The following is a 22,508-nucleotide window of genomic DNA, read 5'->3' on the forward strand; positions in this document are numbered from 1 at the left end:
TTTTGAGTCTAACAAGGAGTGCCTTGAGTCTAAAAAAAACACTGCTTTATGATGGGACTACTCCTAAAATACAGAACAGTGAGTACAGTTCTACTGTTGTTTTTAAAAGGAGGTTGAAGAACTTGGAGAATATGAAAAATAGAGCAGTGAAAACTTATTCAAGGGCTGGAGAAAAAGCCTTGGAATACAGTGGCGATGCACAGGGGGTGCACATGTACCCCCTGACAGGCCATGCTTTACACTTAGGTGACAGACAGCGGGGGCCAGTGGGAGTACTGGGGCCCACCCTGCGAGTGCCGGCCAGGGAGTGGGAGTGCTGCGGCCACTTCCAGAAGCCAGTGAGTGAGATTGGCTGTGGGGGGACCCCCCCCAGTCTGCGGGATCAGCTGTGTGGTATCCCCCGCCCCCAGCCGCTGACGGGTTGCTGGGGGCGAGGGGGGCACATGCTGCCCCCCTCCCCCTCCTCACCAAGTAAGGTGGCACCAGTTGCCCATGCTGGAACTCTTACGTATATGAACTCTTTATATTTCTATTCGTTTACCTTATAAAAATTATTATTTGAAAACAAGTACCACTGTGGGGGAAAAAAAATGCTGGTTATTAAAGGACTCTAATCTAGTAGAAAAAGGTGCAACAAAAAACAACATTTGGGATATAAAGCCACATTCAAATTAGAAATTAGGCACAAAGTTTTCCTAAACAGTGAGGGTTATTAGTTCCAAACTACCAATGGTGGCATCTCAACTTCTTGATGTCTTCAGAACAAGACTGGATGACAACCCTTAGCCAAACACAAGTTCCTGGACTGTATACAGGTGTAACTGGGTGAAATATTTAACAGCCAGTGACATATTCAGAATCAGATTAGATAATCCAATGGCACCTTCTGGCGTTAAACTCTAAGAAACTGAGTACAGGCATACCTCAGAGATATTGCGGGTTCGGTTCCAGGCCACCGCAATAAAGCAAATATCGCAATAAAGCGAGTCACATGAATTTTTTGGTTTCCCAGTGCATATAAAAGTTATGTTTACACTATACTGTAGTCTATTAAGTGTGCAATAGCATTATGTCTAAAAAAAAAATGTACATACCTTAATTAAAAAATACTTTATTCCTAAAAAATGCTAACCGATGGAAAAATGGCACCGATAGACTTGCTCGACGCAGGGTTGCCATAAACCTTCAATTTGTAAAAAACGCAATATCTGCGAAGCGCAATAAAACAAGGTGTGCCTGTACATTTTTATATTCAAGTCAATGGAGGGTATCTGAAATGTGTAAGAGCAACAGCCTTTGCAGGCAAATGTTCTGTGCCTAAAGAAGACATGCAACATAGAAAGCTATAGTTCAAATGTTATCACACCCTTTCTCTGCCTGTCTTTATCCTGCTCTGAAAGAATATTTTTAAGAGTTCATATCTTATTCCTATTTAATCTTTGGCTTCTTTACTGAGCATCACTTATAAGGGTGATCATACTGATGTTGAAACCTGCCCATTACAAACTTGACTGTAGACAGCCAAATCATTTCTCCTGGACTAGTGAGCAACTACAGAGTAACAATGAATTTTGATCACTACTAATATTGGCTGCATTTGCATTGATCAAGAAGTTAAAGGCTCCACAGTTAGTCACTCAAGCCAACCAGACCTTGCATCTATTTATATTTTCTAATCTATTTTAAAATATTCCTTATTACTGCTGATTATTTATGCTGGCTTTGAACCAAAAAAGTTCAAGAAATAATTCAGTTAGCTCAAGTTATGCCATTAGAACATACAAGCATAAATAAATAAAAACTGTGACAAAAAGAAATAAATTCTTCATGCCTTCTTTTAGCTGATGTTTGTGTTATGGTACATTTTACTCTCTTTTTCTGTTTGAAAGGGGAAAAACCCCCCCAACCTTTGAATAGCCCATTTCCAGCATCTTCAGCCACCACTCACCTGTGCCTTTGCCAATTTCTTTTCCAGCAGGTCCCGTTCCCTTTCTGTTTGTTGCAGTCGTTTATTAAGCTCCACTATGTCTCCTTTTAGTGATGCCAGGGCTGCTAAATGGAGCTGTAAAACAATCAAAATATATCCAGGTTAAACTGTACCACATATAAAATACCAGATCTGGACATAATTTAGATAAATAGAATAGGAATGGATCTTCTGTATACACAGACTACTGTGGGCATTCCCACTTCAGAACCAAGAGGTAATCAGAACTAAGTTTAAAGATAATCAACTAGTAAAAATAATCCGCACATTAAGGAATAACTGGAACTCTCCACTTTTTACATAAGCTCCTCATACGAATACACACCTAGCCAAAATAAAAACAATGCAGCATAATATAGCTGAAAGTCTCGGTATATTAGCTTTTCAACACTACCTCCATAGAAGCTAGATTAGAAACTTGTTATGAAGACCCCCCAGAAATTCTGGCTCAAAGTCTTGTATTCTAAAGGAAGGTGGAATACGCTTTAACCACCTGAATAATTTCCAACACAGTCTGTCAGCTTGCTAGAAAGAACAATGGGGATACAGCAGAGTTCAATACATTACTCTGCAAATAACAGAAATGCCATTTCAGAGTTACTACCATTCTGAAGTTGTCATTTTCCCCAGGTCTCTTGTTGGGGAGTCTGAACAAGTAAAATTACAGAAGTTCAACAGAAGGACTCAAACTGCATTTCACTCTTTTGATATTTTATATGAATTAAATAATTATACTAATGACAAACATGTCCTTATAACAGTGGTTCTCACCAGTTTGTGATTCAAGGCGACCCTCAGAAATTGCCAGCTTTTAGTTTTCACTTGTTTTTTTGACTACAGATAAATAAAGCAATTAATTTTTCTGCTGCAAAGAACTCAAAGACCACAACAGGGTAGAATGGTTTTAATGCTATGGATTCCTATTTGAAGTCTCTGGGCATATCTTGAGAAACATGTTTGCATACTTAACAGTGCTACCATTGCTTGGTACCGCATGGTACCCCTAAAAGGATCTCAAGGCATCCTGGATGAAGATCACTGCTTTATAATCTGCAGCTGCCTTATAAACTGTAGCTTGGTGACTAAACATAATTTATTTCAATATATTGATTCCAAACACTTTTGGATACTCTTTTGAATCTACAATTTTGGTCTGCTGTCTCAGGGCTGTTGCTCTCTGCATTTTACTCTTGTAAAAACAAATATGATAATCTCCAATTAGAATACTAGAAATTAAAATGCAGTGCACACAAGTACCAGAGAATATGCTATGAGCAGCTAAACCAAAAGATTGAGAAAGCACCCAGAATGGAAGAGAAGAACCAAAAAAGATTGAGAAAGCACCCAGAATGGTAGGGGTTGCGAGGTGGAATTGACAATTCATATCTATCTGATGGCATGTGGAAATGGATGATAGGCTCAGATAACTGGGATAAATGGACACCTTAGGAAGAGTAAAAAAAAAAATTTGTATTTGGAAGACGTTAAAAATCCATCACTTTCTCCTGTATTCCCAATTACCCAATTCATAGCTGGGAAAAATGCATCATGGGCCCATGATGGTGAATACAACTAAAATGCCAAAGAAAAAAACCAGCAAGTAATACTGAAGTTCATCTTTGTAGCACTGGAGGAACAATTCTAAGTTACATTGGGTAAGAAAACAAAACTGACCTTTCACAAAAGATGAAACAGTAAGGCAAATACTGCTGAGTTGCCAAGACAAACCTTTCTCTTTACTCTTAAGCCCAGACTCCTTCTCTTTCTCACTGGGCTGACATTTTGTTAGGAGGGTTTCCTTTACATTATTTTTATTGTTCTACCTCCATTGAAACTGTTAATCAGTCTGGTTCTAATATAATTTGAATTATAACACCCCCCCAAAACAAAACAAACAAACCAAAAAAAACCCCAAGCCCCCCAAAACAAACCCAACAACAACAAAACCCCAAAACCACCAAATTCAATGCTGGGAACCAGTAAGCCCACAGATGCTCAGAGGTCTGGAGGGATGAAAAGTTTTTTTTCCTGCAAAGGAAGACTGAGATGGATCCAGCAACTGCAGCCTTTGTATACAGCATTGTGAGTACTTCAAGATGTCAGTTTGGGTTTCAAGACTAGTATTTTTGCTATAATTTTTCAGCTGTAAACTCTGCAGTTTTCATTTCAGTTTGGGTCAGAGGCTGAGGAGACTCATTTGACAGCTGGATGTCTTCAGATGCTTTTTGTGCAAACATAATTCTATTATGACAGCTACATGCTTTAAAAAATAAAACTGTAAACATCTCTTTTTTTTTTTTTAAATGCTGCAAAAGGATTTGGTACTTATGAAAGGAGCAGTTTGCAGCTATTGAGAAAAGGCACTCTTCCAAATATGTGGGCCAGTACACCTCAGTTATCACCTCAAAACTGCCTATGCCAGTGAAATGTTTTGGATGTTCTTGATAACTTCTTCCAGCCGTGGTGAAATATATAATATTTTTAGGATGCGGTCAAACCAAGTTGATTTTCACTGACCAAATCTGACCCAGTTTTGGAATCCCTGTCCCAGTCACACTGTACCATGTGGTTCCTTTAGTAGAGGTTTTTCTTGATTGAACTTCAGTATCTCAACACCAACTGCAAAACTCTATGCTAACCTGCAGATTGAGAAGCATTTGTGATTTTTTTTCTCCCTTCAGTTCTCTGGGTCTGATTCTGCTCTCACATTCATTTGAAAAAATTCTTTACATTATTCTCCTGAATCTCCTTTTCAATTATTCCAGTCAATCCTGGCCTGAGCATACAGCAATTTAGCTGACCCATTCCTTGATTTTACTGATCCTGGTATCCAGCAGCTAACAATTACCAGGACTGAGATATATCAATGAACATGAAACCACCCATCCACCTTTCTACATAATCAGTTTCTAGCACTATTGTCCTCATCCCTCTTTTCTTTTCAGTATCTTCACTTTAGTATCAGGGAGGCTTCTGCAGAACCAAGAATCTGTGTTAAGTTACTAGTAGATCGCTTCCCATCTCACTTAAGCTACCATAATTTCTTTCTTTCCCATAGATGGGATAACTCCACTCCCAGTTGCTAGAACATTGAAAAAAAATTACCAGACACCTGTTAACCAGAGGCCAATGATAAAGGTGAGGTCTAATTCTGGAAGCCCAGAGGCAACAACTCCAGTGCTCCAACTAAATGGCAGATGGCGGTCATCGAAAAGATGCTGTTTTGCCCAGGTTAAAAAATTCATAGACTTTTTTTACTTTAGGTCACCCATGCTTTGGAGAAGAGAACTGAAATTTGACATGTGGTGGCCCTTGTCTCAGGGATATGCCCTTTATCATCATTGTGGAAATTCACCCAAATCTGGCTAAGTTATTAAAGACTTAAAAAAAAATACTGCAGTTTCACATGACGAGTAGAGATCACTTGGATTTAAGTGGCTAAATTCCTACTACCCTGAGTATGTTCCCTTGCAACTGTAACTATGGGCTTTGCCACGTTTGAGCATTTGAATTAAGAAAAGGGAGCTTGTCTCCTGCGGCAGCAATGCCATGTGGATGAAGCATGGAGTATAAAGATGACTGACTCAAATGCAGAAAGGCCAAAAGCCAGACTGGGATATAGGGTACCATTCAGAGTGTAAAATGGAACAAGGTAAGCAAAAATAATGGAACTGGGACAGAGGCAGGACTCAGAGGCAGACAGGTTGTGCCAAGTAATGAACATTTATTTCCAGGTTGTGAAAGCAGACCTGAAGATCCCCAGGTCTCACCCTTCTTTTGCTGTCAGCAAATGTCTGATAACTAAGGCAGTGTCCCAGCCCCTCTATGGGACTGGTCCAGAAAAAAAAAGAGAAAGTACTAGCGTGATGATGAACTACTTTGTCAATTCAAGTAATAGAAATCTGTCTGTGCATCTAAAGGTTTTGTTACATTTGATTAAAGAGCACATCATAATGCCTACATGCCAAGGAGCAAAGTATGATTGTGTAAAAACCTTAATTCTGGCACTTCCTATGCTTGACTTCACAGTCTCAATAATATATTTACTGTAGGGCGTGGGGATGTGTACATACGTACATACATATTACACACACATAAATTTTAAATTAAAGCTTAAATGTTAGAGAATTTGTGCCTCTTTGGTATCATGGGACCTTTTTTTGGGAACTGCCTTTTGTTAACTTGCCAGAGGGGTTTAGGGGAGTTGATTTTTCAAGCACTATATTTATTTTCTACTTTGTTCACTTTTGTTATGGCACTATTCACCCCTCTACATTTATTTGTGCACTTTTCTGAGAGACCTAATTGGCTTTTGACATTAATTCTCAAGTATTTCACAAGTTAACATTACACGCTTAACAAAAATAAAGTGGGAAATGTTTTTGAGAAAAAGTCTTTCCAGTGTTTTGACCAGCTGTCACAGATCACAATTTGGCTCATTAGGTTCATGGAACTCCTATCATCGTTAAGCACTGCCCTCATTCTATAGCTCAAATAACAGCTACAATTCTTTAAGCTACATAAATTACTATTACATAAGTACATAAGGAAACATCTTTTTTAGACACTGTAATTCAATAATCAACAACTGCTTTTCTAATGAAATACAGGCAACCCCAGCTTAATGTTGTTTTGCTTAGCACTATTTCACTATAATGCTCATTTTACACTGATACCTGATTCCACTTTGCACTCAGTGAGTTTCGTTATAACGCTCATGGGCATTGTACAGATGGCAGCAAGGAGTGTACTTTAGTATCACAGCGCATCAATAGCGTACAGCCTCATTGCGCAATTATTGCCAATTTGTTTGTGTTTCCACGTTGGTTCATCAAAAAAACCCCTGGTTATTTCACTCAATGCTCAGTTTTTCGGGAATCAATTAAGAGCACTAAGTGGGGGTTGCCTGTACTAGCCCAGCAGCTCTCATACACAAGTATAAAAGGGATAAGAGGATGCTTAATTTAAAAATCACATTAAAAAAACCCCAGATTTCCTCATCTGTGCTATTAGTAAGACTTGAAACCATCAATGCTGAAAGATGGTATGTATTTCACTACAGGCATACCTCGGAGATATTGCGGGTTCGGTTCCAGACCACTGCAATAAAGCGAATATCGCAATAAAGCGAGTCACATGAATTTTTTGGTTTCCCAGTGCATATAAAAGTTATGTTTACACTATACTGTAGTCTATTAAGTGTGCAATAGCATTATGTCTAAAAAAACAATGTACATACCTTAATTAAAAAAATACTTTATTCCTAAAAAATGCTAACCGATGGAAAAATGGCACCGAGAGACTTGCTCGACGCAGGGTTGCCACAAACCTTCAATTTGTAAAAAACGCAGTATCTGCGAAGCACAATAAAGCGAAGTGCAATAAAACGAGGTATGCCTGTATATATATTTTCTTTTTGCAATTCAATCAAAGGTTAGGTATTTTCACCTTGGTTTCTATCACGTTACTTCAATGTGGTAAATTCTTTTGAGTGAATGCAATTTCAGACTAGCATTTGTACCAACTAGTACTTGAATGGGGTGGGCAATTGTTTTGGCTGGAGAGCCACTGAACGAGCTTTGGTGAGCTGTCCAGGGCCACATGGGTAGCCCTGCCCCTTGGCAGCAGTCCCGTCCCCTAACTGTTGCCCTGCCCCCAGTCACCTTATTGGGACCAGAAGTCCCACCCCAAACCCCTCACCTTTGCTACCAGAAGTCCCTCCCCTTGCTTCCCCAGAAAGGGGTGTGTGGGTATGGTAAGGTGTACAGGGGTGTGTGGTGGAGCATAAGGTATGTTGGGGTGTATTTATGTTGGTAGGGGTTGCGGGGACAAGGTGTGGGTGCATGACATTTGTGGGGTGTGAGGGAGGGTGTTGGGGATCCCCACAAACTCCCCCACATGATGCACAGCCCCCAAGGCTGGCAGCACCAGCAGTTTGGGGTGCTCAGGGCACTGGCACCCAGCAGAGCTGTGCGTGGAGGCGAAGAGCTCAGCCTACCCAGCCAACTCTATTGTGGGGGCTCTGTGCAGTGCAATGGCAGATCCTGCACTCGCACCCGGGGGAACCCTGTGCTGTAGCCAGCTGCCTTCCCCACCCTCTGCCGCAGGTACCTGGAACCTGCGGGTAAGCAGGGGGCAAGGCTCCCTCCACTCCCTGTGGAGTCCAGGGATTTGTGGTAGGGGGTGGGAAAGGCAGCTGGCTCCAGCATAGGGTTTCCCCTGGTGCGAGTGCAGGAGCTGCAGGTGTGCTGTGGGGAGCCCCCGTGATACAGTCAGCTGGGCAGGCTATGCTCCTTGCCGCTGCGTGCAGTGCTGGCCAGAGCCACGCCCTGCTGGGCTTGAGGGCCTGCATCAGGCATGAGCACCCTGAGCACCCCTGCCTGCTGCTGCTGCTGGCAATGGGGGCTGCTCGCAATGTGGGGGAGTGTGTGGGCTGTCCCCACACCCTCCCTCAAACCCACATGCTGCCCAGCCAAGCTGCCGCCAGCCCCAGCCCCATGCTCCTGCCCAGCTGCAGCTCCCCCCTCTCCGTCCCTCTACCCTACCTCCTGCCCAGAGTGAGCAAGCTACCTGGGAAGCTGAGCAGGTTCCCATGGAGTGGCTGCAGCAGGGGCAGCAGGAGCCCCACTTGGAGGCTGTGTGCTGGCTAGGGCAGGCCCTTCCACCTATGAGGGCAGGAGTGAAGTGCAATAGGGTGTGTAGACAGGGGTGTGTATAAGTGGGAGCCTTGCTCGCACCTCTGCGGACAGGAGGGCTGGGCAGAGCACATTTGTTGGTAGGTGCCCAGGGGCCGGATAAAAGTGCCTTTTCAGTTAGCCTATAAAATGCACCTTTCCCTTGCCTTAGGATGGTTTAGATAGTGATACTGCTGCTCTGAAGGGAGAGGGAAGAAGCTGGATTAGATGACCTCTTGAGGTCCCTTCCAACCCTACTTTCTATGACCCATCTCTAAATTATCTCGTTTGGCCAATGGCAGTCTTTACTGTCGACGTAGCATCTAGCACAATAGCTGATCCACCACTGGGAAATATAGGTAATGTTTAGTTCATGTACTGTAACAGAAACAACATGAATCCAAGTAAAAATAGTTGTGTGTGATCTTAGTATTGTTTCCCTTGTCCTCCTTTTATCTTACTTTTAACACACTGGTTGCATCTTATCTTGACCTGGCTCTAAAAGTGCTTATGTCAAGGACTGTTTTTTACTCTTATAGAGAGGAATTCCAGTAACTAGGGCTGCTAGGTACTGCTGAAATACAAAAGAATGAGAAACTCAACGAAGAGCTAAAATGAACAAAGAGGATATGAGGTGAAACTACAATTTTCATTTGTTTCGTTCAGAAAGTAGACTTCAATAATCCAAGGTATCTGTGACACAAAAATGCCACTAGGAAAAACAACACAGTGTCCCTTTAAGGAAAACTAATTTATTTGTCAAGGAAGCCATAGCTGTGATTCTGTGGCACCTAATAGTGACAGGATATGAAAACTGGGGGAGGCAGGGAGAAGAGAATGGAGGCAGCCAAGTGAGATACTGTTTTCTTCTGAGTGAACAATAACAGATGAGGCAGCGTTACTGAAAGATGCATAAAGCTCAAGGTGGGCTGAATCTTAATGGCATAAAATTACAAAACATATTAAAGACACAGCAGTTCATAACAATTAAGGCTGTATAACCAGACACCATTACTGTTTTAGTGTGCATTAAATACGGATCCAAGCCCTTAGGTTGCAACTCCCAGGGAGAATTACATGAGCACAAGTAAGAGAGCTCTCGGACAAGGCCTGCATTGTTCATAAATGCTTCTATTGATCTAATTTAGAAGGTATTGAATTCTCACATTCTACAGAAATAAATAAATGTAGCAGTGAAGAACACAATCAATCCAACAGAGCAGGCAAAACCAACGTATTTTACGGTGATTACTGAAATGGCTCAAAATAGTCTTCTTTTATTCTTTTATTTTTTAAAACTCAACCACTGTCCAAGGAAAATAGAATTTTTCTCCTAAAAGAACTCATATGTGTATGTGTTATACTGCACGTCTTAGCTCAGAAGCCATGGTTTCTATTAAATTTAATTACAAAAGGCACAAACATGCATGCGACTCAGGCATACATATGCCACACACAACCCTTCTCTAGTCTTCTAGCCGGCTCAGCTCAGCTCATTGCTTGTGTGCCTGCGGGGCAGTGATAATTACAATTACCCACTTGAGCACAGAATTCTTGTAAGCTACAATGCCTTGCCAGCTCACAAGAAGCAAGAAAACTGAGTAGGAACAAAAAGCTGGGAGGTCTACACTAGCTCCTGGGATTGGCTTTGGATTAGCGCCAGTTCAGCAGCAGTGGAAGGCCCCTTCCCTGGCAACATTAAAAGCAGAGTCAACTGGTGCATAACAGCATAGCATCTTACGGCAGAACTCCACCTACATTCATTTAAATGTATTTAAACAGTAATGGTCACCATTAATGTGGTGGCATTTGCAAATACCCACAGTAGACTGCTACATCAGTACAAGGGAAAAATGTGCGAGATCACTAGAGAGAGTAACTACTAAAAAGTTATTATGTATCAGATATCACACTGTAGCAAAATATGGCTTAAAAAGCAGCAGCATAAATACAGGCAAAAGGTTCCTGAACTTGACTCCCAACTCCTTTGTGACCTTGGGTAAATCATTTCAAGACTCTGACTTAATTTCCTCATTAGTAAAAATGTGAATAAAGGACACCTACTTCCATGTCCCATAGGGGTATAGTAAACATTGGTTAATGACTTACTGTTTGCACAGTGCTCTAAACATATTGTTTACACTGGGCTTTGTGAACTGCTCTAAGTCAGCATGATTAATATTAACATTTGCAGAGAGGAAGTTATTTTTATATATATATAAAGATTACTGACAATCAAACAAGGACAGATGCAATGTCAATGTGGACTAAATAAGAATGGAGCACAGGGAAATAGAAAGTCTACTGTGTGTGATGAGTATGTTGGAAGAATGCCTGTGAGGTCCTGGACTGAATTCTGGCAGAGAATATTATGAACTCAGAGGTTTACTGGCAAGAGGAAACCATGGAAAGAGACTTCTGTTGACTTCAGTGGGTTGCTGATGAGGAATTCTAGTGGCAAAAACCATAAAATATAGAAATCATAAACAAAGAAGAGCCACTTATGAAGCTAACCACCTACAGAGCATTTTACACATTTTGAAACAGCCATTTATCCTGATGTATTTTGTCAGTGAGCTTGATGAACACTTACAGTTTTCCTAAACAGAAAGCATCACATCTCAACTGAAATAACTAAAAATAGTTGCCCTAATGACATGATTTTACTATCTGCCTCTGTTAGTCTCAAATATAGCAAATGCAGAAAGGGAACCTAGAAGTATCTGTCCATGCATGGTATAAAATGAGTTGATCATTCCATTTGCCTTCCCCTCCTGTCCCCCTGAGCTGAGTTACTGTAACAAAAATTCAAAAAGCCACAAAAACATCACAATTGTGGTGAGATGGGGATTGTGCAGACAACATCCTCATACATTAGAAGTAGGGCTTTAGCCTATGGAAGCTTATGCCTTTCTGAACGTCTTTAAGATGTCAACCAGCCTTCCCTTTTCCCTTATATATTAGAAAGAAAAGAATACCCAATTGTGTCATTAAAGCTGTGTATTATCTTGACACAGCCAATTACTGCCTGGCCACCTTAGTTGTTAGTACCTCTCCTTTCACCTTTCCACCATCCTCTTTTACCTTAGAGTACAGACAGGGGTGGCACTTTGTTTTTCCAGCCTGTAAGCACTACAACTCAAAAACAAACTCTCAATTGGATCCAAGAGCCAAATAAAACAAAACCCCTCAATTTTAAGAATTCTACCAAATTACAATCTCAGAATGCCATGGCAATGTGTGAAATTCCAGGAAGTCTGAGGCAGGACACAGAGTTGCATCTGACTGCTAAAAATGCAAAATGCAAGTGGACTTCCATCTAGAAGTGAAGAAACAGCAAGAGAATAATAAATACTGGTTAAGCATCTCTCAACCCTCCTTCAGAATGAGAGAAGCTACCAGGTGAAAATAACTAAAAGTGACAAGGACTAAAGGGAAAAACCAGTGTGTATTATACATTTTTATGGGGCATTGTGCATGACATGCACTGGAACAATGACAATCACACTTTTAATATCAATAAAGGAATTTGACCCACTCAGGATTTTGAATTTAGGAACTTAAATATTTAAGATTTTACACATATCAGGACTTTGCCATTTGTGAACTTCACTGGAAACGGAATACATTGCCGTATATCCAACCAATCCATACTTCCATATGAGATAAGGGGAAGACGACTTCAGACAGGGTTCAGGAAATATTGGCATTACTCTGTTTTTGCAGATGACCATTAATTTGTGGATACATGGCTGTACAGTAATGCACACAACAACAAGAGTTTATAACAAATTACAGCACAGACATGTATGAACTTGGATACATCAGAGGAACAATACCTTGAAAAACAAAACGTTCCTATATCAATCTTAGGAGATTTTAATAAGACGGGATTTATGATACCAGAGGTTTGTCATGCTGCTTACATTTTGTCAGTACCACACACAACTACAGAACTACGTGCAGATAAAACACATTTATCTAAATGAATGGCTCTCTCAACCATTTTCCTCCTCAATCCTGCACTTATTTTTTTATAGTACTTTTTCCAGCCAATACTCCACGAAGGTACATTTTTCTGGCATGAAGTGATGAAATGAATGTAATCAAAGTCCATTTTAGTGAGTGCACTGACAAGGCTGGAATGGAAAAACCTAAAAGTACAACCATCTTCTAGAATTAGTGACAGCACAGCTCAGTATTCCCTAAACAATCTTCCTGGTATGATCCCTAGAGCATAAACCTGAAATACCACAGCCAATTGCCCTTTAAGTAATTATCTAAGGCAAAGTCAAAATGACTAAAAAATGCTACCATTATATTGTTGGAGGTTTCTACAAAAATCACCTCAAGAAACAATATTTCATGAAAGAATAATTTTGTGTTAGTCCCCAAAAGCACAGAAACTTCCAACTTATAAAATGACAGATGAAATGTACAGCTTGTGACTATCCTGCTGAAGTAACTAGGTCATATTAGACATTCCCTAGTCACTTCGCATGTTGTGCGCAGTTAACCAAATGGCATGCTGAAACAAGTCAGGATGCAGCCACCCAAACTGCAGCAAAACAAACCACAAGTGTTCAAAATATATACTCTGAACATATTTACCGAAGAGTTTTCAAATGAAAACAATCTGGTTTTGTCATTATACAATTTTTAAACTGATTTTTTTTTTGCATTACATTTTCTATTCACATTGTGTCTGTGAATCTACCCAATCATTCTTTAAAACAACTCCAGCATTCCACTTGCCAAAAGTTTGGTGACTAAAGATTGGTGAAAATACAGGATGTGTGTCTAAATTTGTATGACATCTCCATTCTGATCAAGATAAATTTGAGGAACAAAGAGCCTGATACAGTCATCAAAGTTAACGGGAATAGAAACAGGCTCAGAATAATATAAAGCGTACACACACTGATACACACAGGCATCTTCCTTTTATCTCCCTTGATAAATGGAGTACTATAGAGCTCTGATAATTCCTACTTCATTAGTTAGCACCAAGGTCAGAATAAGGCAAAGACACTATACAAGAGGCATTAGACCCCAGAGCAGGGGGTAGCAATGTTTTTGGGCAAAACACTTGCAACCTCAACCTGTAAGATGTTGGCATGCCAGGGGTGGACAGTGGGGGAGCCATGTGGGGTGCGATCCTTGTTGTGGCAATGAAGCCCCAGCCCCTGCCTCACTGTCTGCCCCAAGGTGCATGTGCCTGCCACACAGCCCAGGCTGCTCACAGCAGGCAGCAGGAAGCAGCTGCACCAGGTCACTGGAGCCCCAACCTGGCTTGCTGCCTGCAGCAGGTGCATAGGCGCCTTGAGGTGGACAGCAGGGAACGGCTGCATTGCCACAGCAAGGACTGGGCCCCTCACAGTTCCTCCACTGTCCACCCTGAGGCACACATGCCATCAAAATGCCTTGGCATGCCACTCTTTTGTATGTGTGCCAGGGGTTGCCTACCCTTGTTCCAGGGCTCAAGTTACTACCTCCGACTTTCTTTAAAAAACAAAAACAGTTTCCAGTATCATGGCCATGAAGAAAAGAATTGAAGACACGAACGAAACTTGAAAATATGACCATAATACCCACGAGTCTGCAGATAGCCTGAAACAACTGGCTCTAAGAACAGCTAACTGCCTAAGAGTCTCAACAATGTGTTAATTCCACCTGTCCACTGCAGGACTGGCTCACTCTCCCATTAAGGTATAACTTGGATGCCCCATTAAGTTGTTGAAGTCCAGATGCCATCACCACTTCAAGTAGGAGGCCACAATACAGGGGCAGAAGTATGAATGAACTGTGATTCATGGAATGGACACTGTCTTCGTTCACTTTGGTTGCTAGGCTCATCTTCGTCACACGGGGCAGCTAGGGCAGGGGTGGGCAAAATGTGGCCCACAGGCCACATCTACCCATTGGCAGGTCCCTCAGTCCCATCTGGCCCAGACTGCCCGGTGGTGGTGCATCCTTCCACCCCCTGAGCGTGAAGCGGGGCTAGGGCAGCTCTGCAGCTGGACTGCCTTTCTAGGCAGACCAGGCGGTCGCAGTCTCTTCAGTGGCAGCAGCGAGTGGGCCTCAGCCCCACAGTACTGGTGGGGACCTGTGCCACAGCCCTAACCCAGTGCGTCCCGCACTTGCTCCAGACTCGCTTGTTCACACTAAACAGCAGCAGCGCCAGCCGGGCAGAAACTGCTGCTCAGCACGGGGAAATGTGGTCCCTCCTCCTCACCGCTGCCCAGTGCTTCCTGCTACAGCTGCCCAGAGCCTGCCGTTGGCTGCCCTGGGGCCACCACTGCCTCTGGGCTGCCCAGAGGTACATACAAAGTGGAGTAATTAAGGGCTCACAAGAGAACTCTTCACAAGTCATAGGCAGGTTATCAAGTAGTAGAAAGTCAGATTCATAAAACTTTTTTGCTTTTCTTCCAAGTAGTCCGCCTCTTGAACTTATGTGGGCTGGCCTGAGAGAGTAAAAAACTATGCTTTCACATGTTTCTATGTAACTGTATGGTAAAAACAATCATTGGACTGTCTGAAAAACAAAATACTTCATTTCTGTAATAATGGCTATTGATGCTGGAAGAACTGATTTTGAAGACAAGAAAATTGGGAAAAGCAGGGAGTTGTTCTAGGTGAGTAAGAAAATATTTCACTTCTCCAAAAGTCGAGGCTTTTTGCGGCAGAACGCTAGCTCAGTTAAAATCAAAAACCCTTTTCTTTCTTGTGAACTGCCCCAAAACATCTATGGTACGGAATATGCTGCATGCAGCTTCCCAGAACCGAGATGGTTTCCAGCAACAAGACAACAAGGCAAAGCCCAAGGGTCCCCTTTGGCAATCTAAAAGCAGTTATATTAGGTATTAGTGCTAGCCTCTTTCCCTGAAGCAACAACACAGAACTCAGGTGGGAAGGAAGATACCTCCATCATCCCTAAGCACATCATACCTTGCTGCTTGGCTCTTCAAAGCCTGCATGCAGGAGGAGGGCTCTCAGCTGACATACTTTACCTTTTTTTTTAAATGGAATTTAATTTTGCTGTTTTGCATTACATTTTCCTCATTTAAAAATAGAATTCTAGTAATGTAGCATAAATCTTCTTTCATCGCCACCAAAGGTCAGAATACTCAAAAGGAAGAAAGTCTGTCAACCAAGCCACATGAACTACTATGTTATAGGGGAGATCATAATAACTTTAAAGCTAAGTTGCCCCAAATTTTCCAGTATAAAATATTCACACATCCTTTTTTTTTTAAACTCTTTCCCCACCAGGATGTGGAGGGTTCTTTTGACATGCGGTGTCACACAAGAGGAAAGCTGTCCCTGGAGCCACAGAACTGGAAAACTGGAGTTTAGGGCAGCCTATGCCAGTGCTCTCTCCTCCCTTTTCATGAGGCAGTCTTTTCCAAATGCTCCCCAGGCTGGAGATGGTACTGTTAGCTTGGCAGTGGTGTGCATTAGCACATTCATATTGTTATTTTGGAATTTTGTAAATATTTTGCTGATGACACAAACATGATTTTGTCCAGAGGCCTCTGTCTCATTCTATGCACATGATGCCTGTTGCTCAGGAATTTGTAGGATTCTGTTAAGCATACATTTCCTTCTCCTTTGCTCTGAAACTTGGAAGGCATGTAGTAAAACGGGGGAAAGAACAGAGACAGGTTAAGGCTGTTCAGTGCCACCTGACAGAAATTAGTTCTATCCCTGCTGCTTTGTTAAGAGTTTCTGCATGGCATTCAGCTAGTTACCGAATGTTGTGGGAGGTGGTCACTAACTTTGTGTGGCTCATTTTCTGGGCGCTCAACTCGAAGCAGCTGGGGCCAGGTTTTCTGTAGTGCTGAGCACTTACAATTGCAAATGAAGTCAGTAAGGGCTGCAGATGCTCAGTTTTTCTAGAAATAAGGCTGAGAGATGGGGACGAATAAGTAGAAGTCTACTCAGTCTGCTCCACATTCTCTGCATTGCCTTGGCCACATCCACAAGTCCCCATCCCTTTTTCCTCATTTAAAACAGAGATAACAAAACCCGTCTCCTAGGGAAGACGTGGAAGTAAATACAGTACATTAGTGGGAAATATGGATATTACAGTTTGCGAGAACACAAACACACAATTGCAATGGTGGGCAGCAAGGTAGGCAAGGGCTGCATTTGAAAGAAGAAAATATAAATAAATATTGAAAAATTATCCATTTGAGAAGCACAATCCATCTTCTACCTCAAGTATATGAGGGGTCCTATTGAGACCATGTGCATAATCAGAAACTATGTCATACAGCATACCCCCAAGGAAGTCATATTAAGGTTGTGTGGACATAAGAATAAAGACAATTAAAAGTTAAGACATTACAGTTGTGCAGCCTTGATGTCTTAATTTTTAACTGTCCTTGAAAGGTAACGGACATTAAAACTTAAATGGAAGTACTGCTCTGTTGTACACAGGCCTATGGACACATTACAAGTGAAGGGAAAGTGACAGAAGGATGTGGTATAAGCTTTTTGGGGCAAGGACGTTTTTTGTTTGTGCAGTGCCTAGAACAATGGGGCCTTTTTAAGTTTGGCCTCTGCTGTTACCTGAATATAAATATTAAATTAATAAAACAAACCCTTCCTTTCCTTATCTCTCTCCAACAGGAAGATGCACAGAAGCAAACTGCTCCCAAAGCAAAGACAGTAGATGACATTTTCTCCCCAAAAGCTATGTGCAAAGTTCCCTTTTTATATTTCCCCTTTTTAAGGAAAAACAAATGTGAGAGAACAGAAACAAGCCTTTGGGCAATATGCTGTCCTCAGTCTGTATATGTAATTCACATCAACATGGAAGGGTATCTCTCTTGGACCAGGGGCTACGTATGGACCTAATTTTGCTGCTTATGAACCATCTTAATGTTCACATTTCCCTCTTAGTTACCGGCAATACAGAATATTTAAATGTAACTCGAGGGGAGGAATGAAGACAAATTTCCTTTCTTCCTCTTCCCTTTGGATCTAAGAAAATAAAGTGTGTGTCTTTTTTACCTTCCCCTCCACCCAAGGCAGCTGTAGGAAAGGAAGGTGGTGGGTGGGGGAGTAGGGAGAGATGGAAGAAAGAATGGAGGACCATGATTCTGTGAAGCTCTTTGTTTCTGACAATATCTCCCCCTATCATGGCCCTTGACTGTTTGTCCCTTGCACTGGGCCAGGAGCACTTTTGTGATGGGTGCTGCGCTCTGGTGTCTAAACTCAGGAAATGGGAGCAAAGGGCTAATTCTAAACTAGCCCCTCACTCAGGCACTGTATTTAACATTCCTGTGTCTGGCACTATTTTCTCTTCCCAAATGTTTGGTGGAGCAATCATCAGATAGAGTACAATTTCCCCCTGGCTGAATCCTGTGTACATGGATCTGTTTTCCCCAATATTCACAACTGTGTCCAGCTGAGAAAGACCACAAACTGCAACCACTGCTATAGCGCAAAAGGTTGTTCTTGCACCTTGCTATTGTGCCTGAAAATGGACCAGGTCTACTATAAACTGTAGTAGACTGCAGACATAAGAACTACACTTTGGAGGTTCTGAAACCCAATTGATTAAATACCGCAATCAACGTAACTCCTTCTGAGAGGATGTAGAAATCTTGTGCTCTTTTCAGGATCTCTGAGCCAGAAAATTAATTTCTATTTCCAAAGGCACAACTGGAGATTCACCAATAAGACTGTATGCATGGTGACATAAGGGTTCATTGTCTTATAGAATTATCTGTATGAGCTGCTGTCACTCTAAATTTAGAAACCTAAGATTTGTCATGCCAGGTTAAATTAGTAGTGCATCAAATTCAGCATCCTACTACTGACAGAAGCCAAAATCTGATTCTTCTAAAGAAAATGGAGGGGGGGAAAAAGGAGACTATAATATAGCCTTCAATGTTATTTCAAAAGAAAATGCCTTCCTGGCTCTTGTCATGACCAATTTATATGCCAAAGCATTAGAGCTGATTACTCCTGTACTCCATGGCATTAACTCTGACTACTGTAGCTTTCACAGCTGCAATTGTTAATGGTCTAACATTATAACATGTCCTTTCTTAAATACAGCTAAAGACCTTAAAATCTGTACCACATTTCTCCCAGTGAAATCAACAGAACAACTGCACAAGTTATAAAATGTGTTGCTACTCATTTGGTAAATTTGTTCCCTTTGCACCTCTGAAAACCTCATAGCCCCTTTGCAGCTCTCAGACCTCCAGCCACCACCTCTATCACAACCGAGTTCTGCTACTCTCTACTTCCAAACCTGGCATTTAAACTAGTTTCTCATGGAGTGAATACCTTAGAAAGCCTTAGTGAAGCAAATTCAGTAAGTACAATGATAGTATTAGCCAGGGGCCAACCAGATTACAGAAAGCAAAATACTACTGATTTTAGGACAAAAGCATAAGCAAGAAAACAAGAGTCCACATGTGCTAAAGCTTACCAGGTCTCACCCATGGACACCAGTTCTGGCAGGTATATTACACCAGCTTGTCAATTCTTTGTTCCAGAGTCAATGCTTTACTGTCCCATGTCAGTTCTTGGATCAAGTGACTGCAATCTGCCTCTAAATTGTGCTAGACACTTTCTACAGTTCTCAGGTCTTTGCTTGGCAATTTTCTTCAAGCAATTCAAACCCAGATACATGATTTCCCCCAGGCAAGTAGGGCGTCTCCAGACTGGTTTACCTGCCTAAGAATTTGCATTAATTACCCTCCCCACTGATGTTAGTTCCTATAGGAAACTCCTATAATTTCCTCCTAAATTTTCCGTACAAGTAACTCTTTATAAAAGAAGTTGCTATCTTTGAATATTCCCTGTGTACGCAGGGTCCGGCACATCTCAGTGCTTCCTAGGTCTCACATTTGCCACAGTCCCTTTTCTCTTATTATGGGATAATATACACAAGGTAAGACTGGCCACCTTTCCTAAAAATCTTTGCTAACCTTTTATTTAGGAGAAAGAATGTAGGAGACCCCCTGTCAACTCCTGATGAGTTTTTATTTCTACTCCAGTGGAGCATGCTGGTGAAATACGCAGTTTAACGAATCTGCAACATTCTGTAAGGGAGGTAATTGTCTAACATTGACAGAGCGTCTGGTGAATACTAAAGGTATTCAGGGCAGAAAGAGGCGGTGCACAGTGAAAGCAACTCTTTTTTTTTTTTTAAGTATTGATTTATAAGTAGAAACTGCAAAGTCACTCCTGAGCATTTTTGAGACTGTGAGTATTTATTAGGTTTTTGTTGTTAGATAAACCCTGACCTTCAACTCTAGGTGCTGTACTTAAAAAAACTGAAACTTATTTTGACTAAAATCCCAAGGAAAGCTTCCCAAGATCCACCCAAATAAGTTTCCCAACATTCACCCCCCACCCATCCATTACTCTACCAAATTAAGGTTTTTTTTCTTCACTGCACACCCCCCTTCGAACCCTGCTTTCCTCATTGTGTACATTAATTTAAAATGATTAGTTAGTCAGTTAGTCAGGCTGATCCTGCCTGACTAACCTGGTCTCTTTCTACGACCAGGTAACAAAGAGCTTAGATGTGAAGGAGGAAGTCAATGTCATCTTCTTGGACTTCTAGAAGGCCTTCGACACAGTGTCCCACCCAATTCTGGTGAGCAAGCTGAAGGACTGAGGCACTGACGAATGCACAGTCACATGGGTGGCAAACTGGCTCCACGGGCGCACCCAGAGGGTGGCGGTGGACGGGTCGATGTTGACCTGGGAGGGTGTGGGCAGCAGAGTCCCCCAGGGCTAAGTCCTTGGGCTGGTGCTGTTCAACATCTTCATTAGCGACCTAGACGAGGGTGTGGAGAGCACCCTGTTGAAGTTCACTGATGACACCAAGCTATGGGGTAAAGTGAATACACCGGCAGGCAGGGACCGCATCCAGGCAGACCGGGACAGGTTAGAGAAGTGGGCGGATCTGAACAGGATGTGGTTCAACAAGGACAAGTGCAGGGTGCTGCACCTGGGGAGAGGGAACCAGCATTATGGTTATAGGTTAGGGGCTCACCCTCTCAGCAGTACAGAGGCAGAGAGGGATCTTGGAGTCAGGATTGACTCCAGGATGAATATGAGTCGCCAACGCGACGAAGCAATAGGCAGAGCCAACCGCACCCTGTCATGCATCAACAGGGGCATCACTAACAGGTCCAGAGAGGTCTTGCTCCCCCTCTAGGCAGTGCTGGTCAGGCCGCAGCTGGAGTACTGTGTCCAGTTCTGGGCACCGCACTTCAAGAAGGTCATGGAGAACCTGGAGAGGGTCCAGAGGAGGCCACTTGTATGGTTGGGGGCCTCCGTAGCCAGCCCTATGAGGAGAGGCTGAGGGACCTGAATCTCTTCAGTCTCCGCAAGAGGAGACTGAGGGGGGATCTTGTGGCTGCCTATAACCTTATCAGGGGCCAGCAGCAGGGACTTGGGGAAAGTCTGTTCACCAGGGCCCCCCTTTCACCAGGAACAATGGCCACAAGCTGAGGGAGGATAGGTTTAGGTTAGATATTAGGAAGAACTACTTCACTGAAAGGGTGGCCAGAGCCTGGAATAGGCTTCCCAGAGAAGTGGTGCACTCATCTTCCCTGGAAATCTTCAAGAGGAGACTGGATAGGCACCTGGCTGGGGTCTTATGACCCCCTGTCATCCCCCAGTGCTCACTCCTGCCCATGGCAGGGGGTCGGACTAGATGATCTGTCCAGGTCCCTTCTGACTCATTGATTCTATGATTCTAGGCATGGACTCTGGGGGAGGAAATTTTGAAAAAAATAGTGACTGTTGCTGGACCAGCCACCTCACACCACCAGTAACACATCCAGTGACGCCCTCCTGCCCATGCACTGCTGCTGCTCAAGACACTCTAGAATCCCATCCTGATTGCCTTCATCATATCATTTCTCAAAGTGAATGTGCAAAATCTGTATGAACAGTACTATATGTCTAGCAGAACAATTGAGTAGATGATCTGTCTAGGTCCCTTCCGACTCATTAATTCTATGATTCTATGATCTTCACTCCCAGAAAAAAATAAATAAATCAGGAAACGATGTATTTTTCAAGAGCCCATTAAGCTGTGTTCTGTCAGGTCAAAGCCAGCAAAGTGAGCTGGAAAGCCTCTCTGAAAATGTTCTTCGCCACCACATCCTCATCTAATAATGTTAGAATCACAACATCAAGGTATCACAGAGAGAGAGAGAAAGTCTCTAAAGGAGTGATAGTCGAACAGGGTGCTTTGAGATTCTTTCAAGGGTGCTGTGAGGTACCATGCAATGTTAGCACAATTAGGTGTGGAAACATGATTCACGAGATAAACCTAGGGATATCAAATAACAATTTATAGTGTTAAAAACATTCTGACCTCTTGTGGTCAATTCTGAGTTCTTTGCAGTAGAAGAATACGTGATTCTTTTTAGGTACACTAAAAACGAGTGAAAATTAAATCTTAGCATTTTCCAAGGGATGCTTTGAGTTTAACGAGGTTAAGAATCACTGGTCTAAAGCAGCAATAACACAGACCATTTAAAGTTTTATAAATCAAAAAACACCCTCAAACTGCACTCAGAAATCAACCGGCAGCATGTGTCAGTGGAAGAACAAAGGTGCAGTATGCGTTTCCTAAGTAATACTCTTCCATCTCCAAATGCTTCACTTTCTCCAGTGTAAGATACATTAATCCACCTTCAAAGCCACAAAAACATGGAAAACTCCTGATATCCACATGCAAATTAAAAAAAGACCAAGGTTCTCTTGAAAGTTGTGATGGACTATAGGTGTTATTAGAAATTTCTATTTTAAAGGGGTTCATATTGTTATATAATGTTCTATGTCTCAGTTCACATACC

General features: G+C 42.2%; 1 protein-coding gene across 2 annotated transcripts in view; it reads right to left on the reverse strand.

The window, feature by feature from the left end:
• MCC (mutated in colorectal cancers) overlaps positions 1-22,508 on the reverse strand; it is a 357,260-nt gene that overhangs the window by 112,890 nt on the left and 221,862 nt on the right. For both annotated transcript variants that reach the window (XM_019532486.1, XM_019532487.1), the window contains one exon: positions 1,949-2,062. In XM_019532486.1, the coding sequence (XP_019388031.1) occupies positions 1,949-2,062 (114 nt within the window). The remainder of the gene's footprint in view (positions 1-1,948; positions 2,063-22,508) is intronic.

The sequence above is a fragment of the Crocodylus porosus genome, unplaced genomic scaffold, assembly GCF_001723895.1.
Source record: "Crocodylus porosus isolate Cpor-Errol unplaced genomic scaffold, CroPor_comp1, whole genome shotgun sequence".
In the NCBI taxonomy this organism is placed as follows: domain Eukaryota; kingdom Metazoa; phylum Chordata; order Crocodylia; family Crocodylidae; genus Crocodylus; species Crocodylus porosus.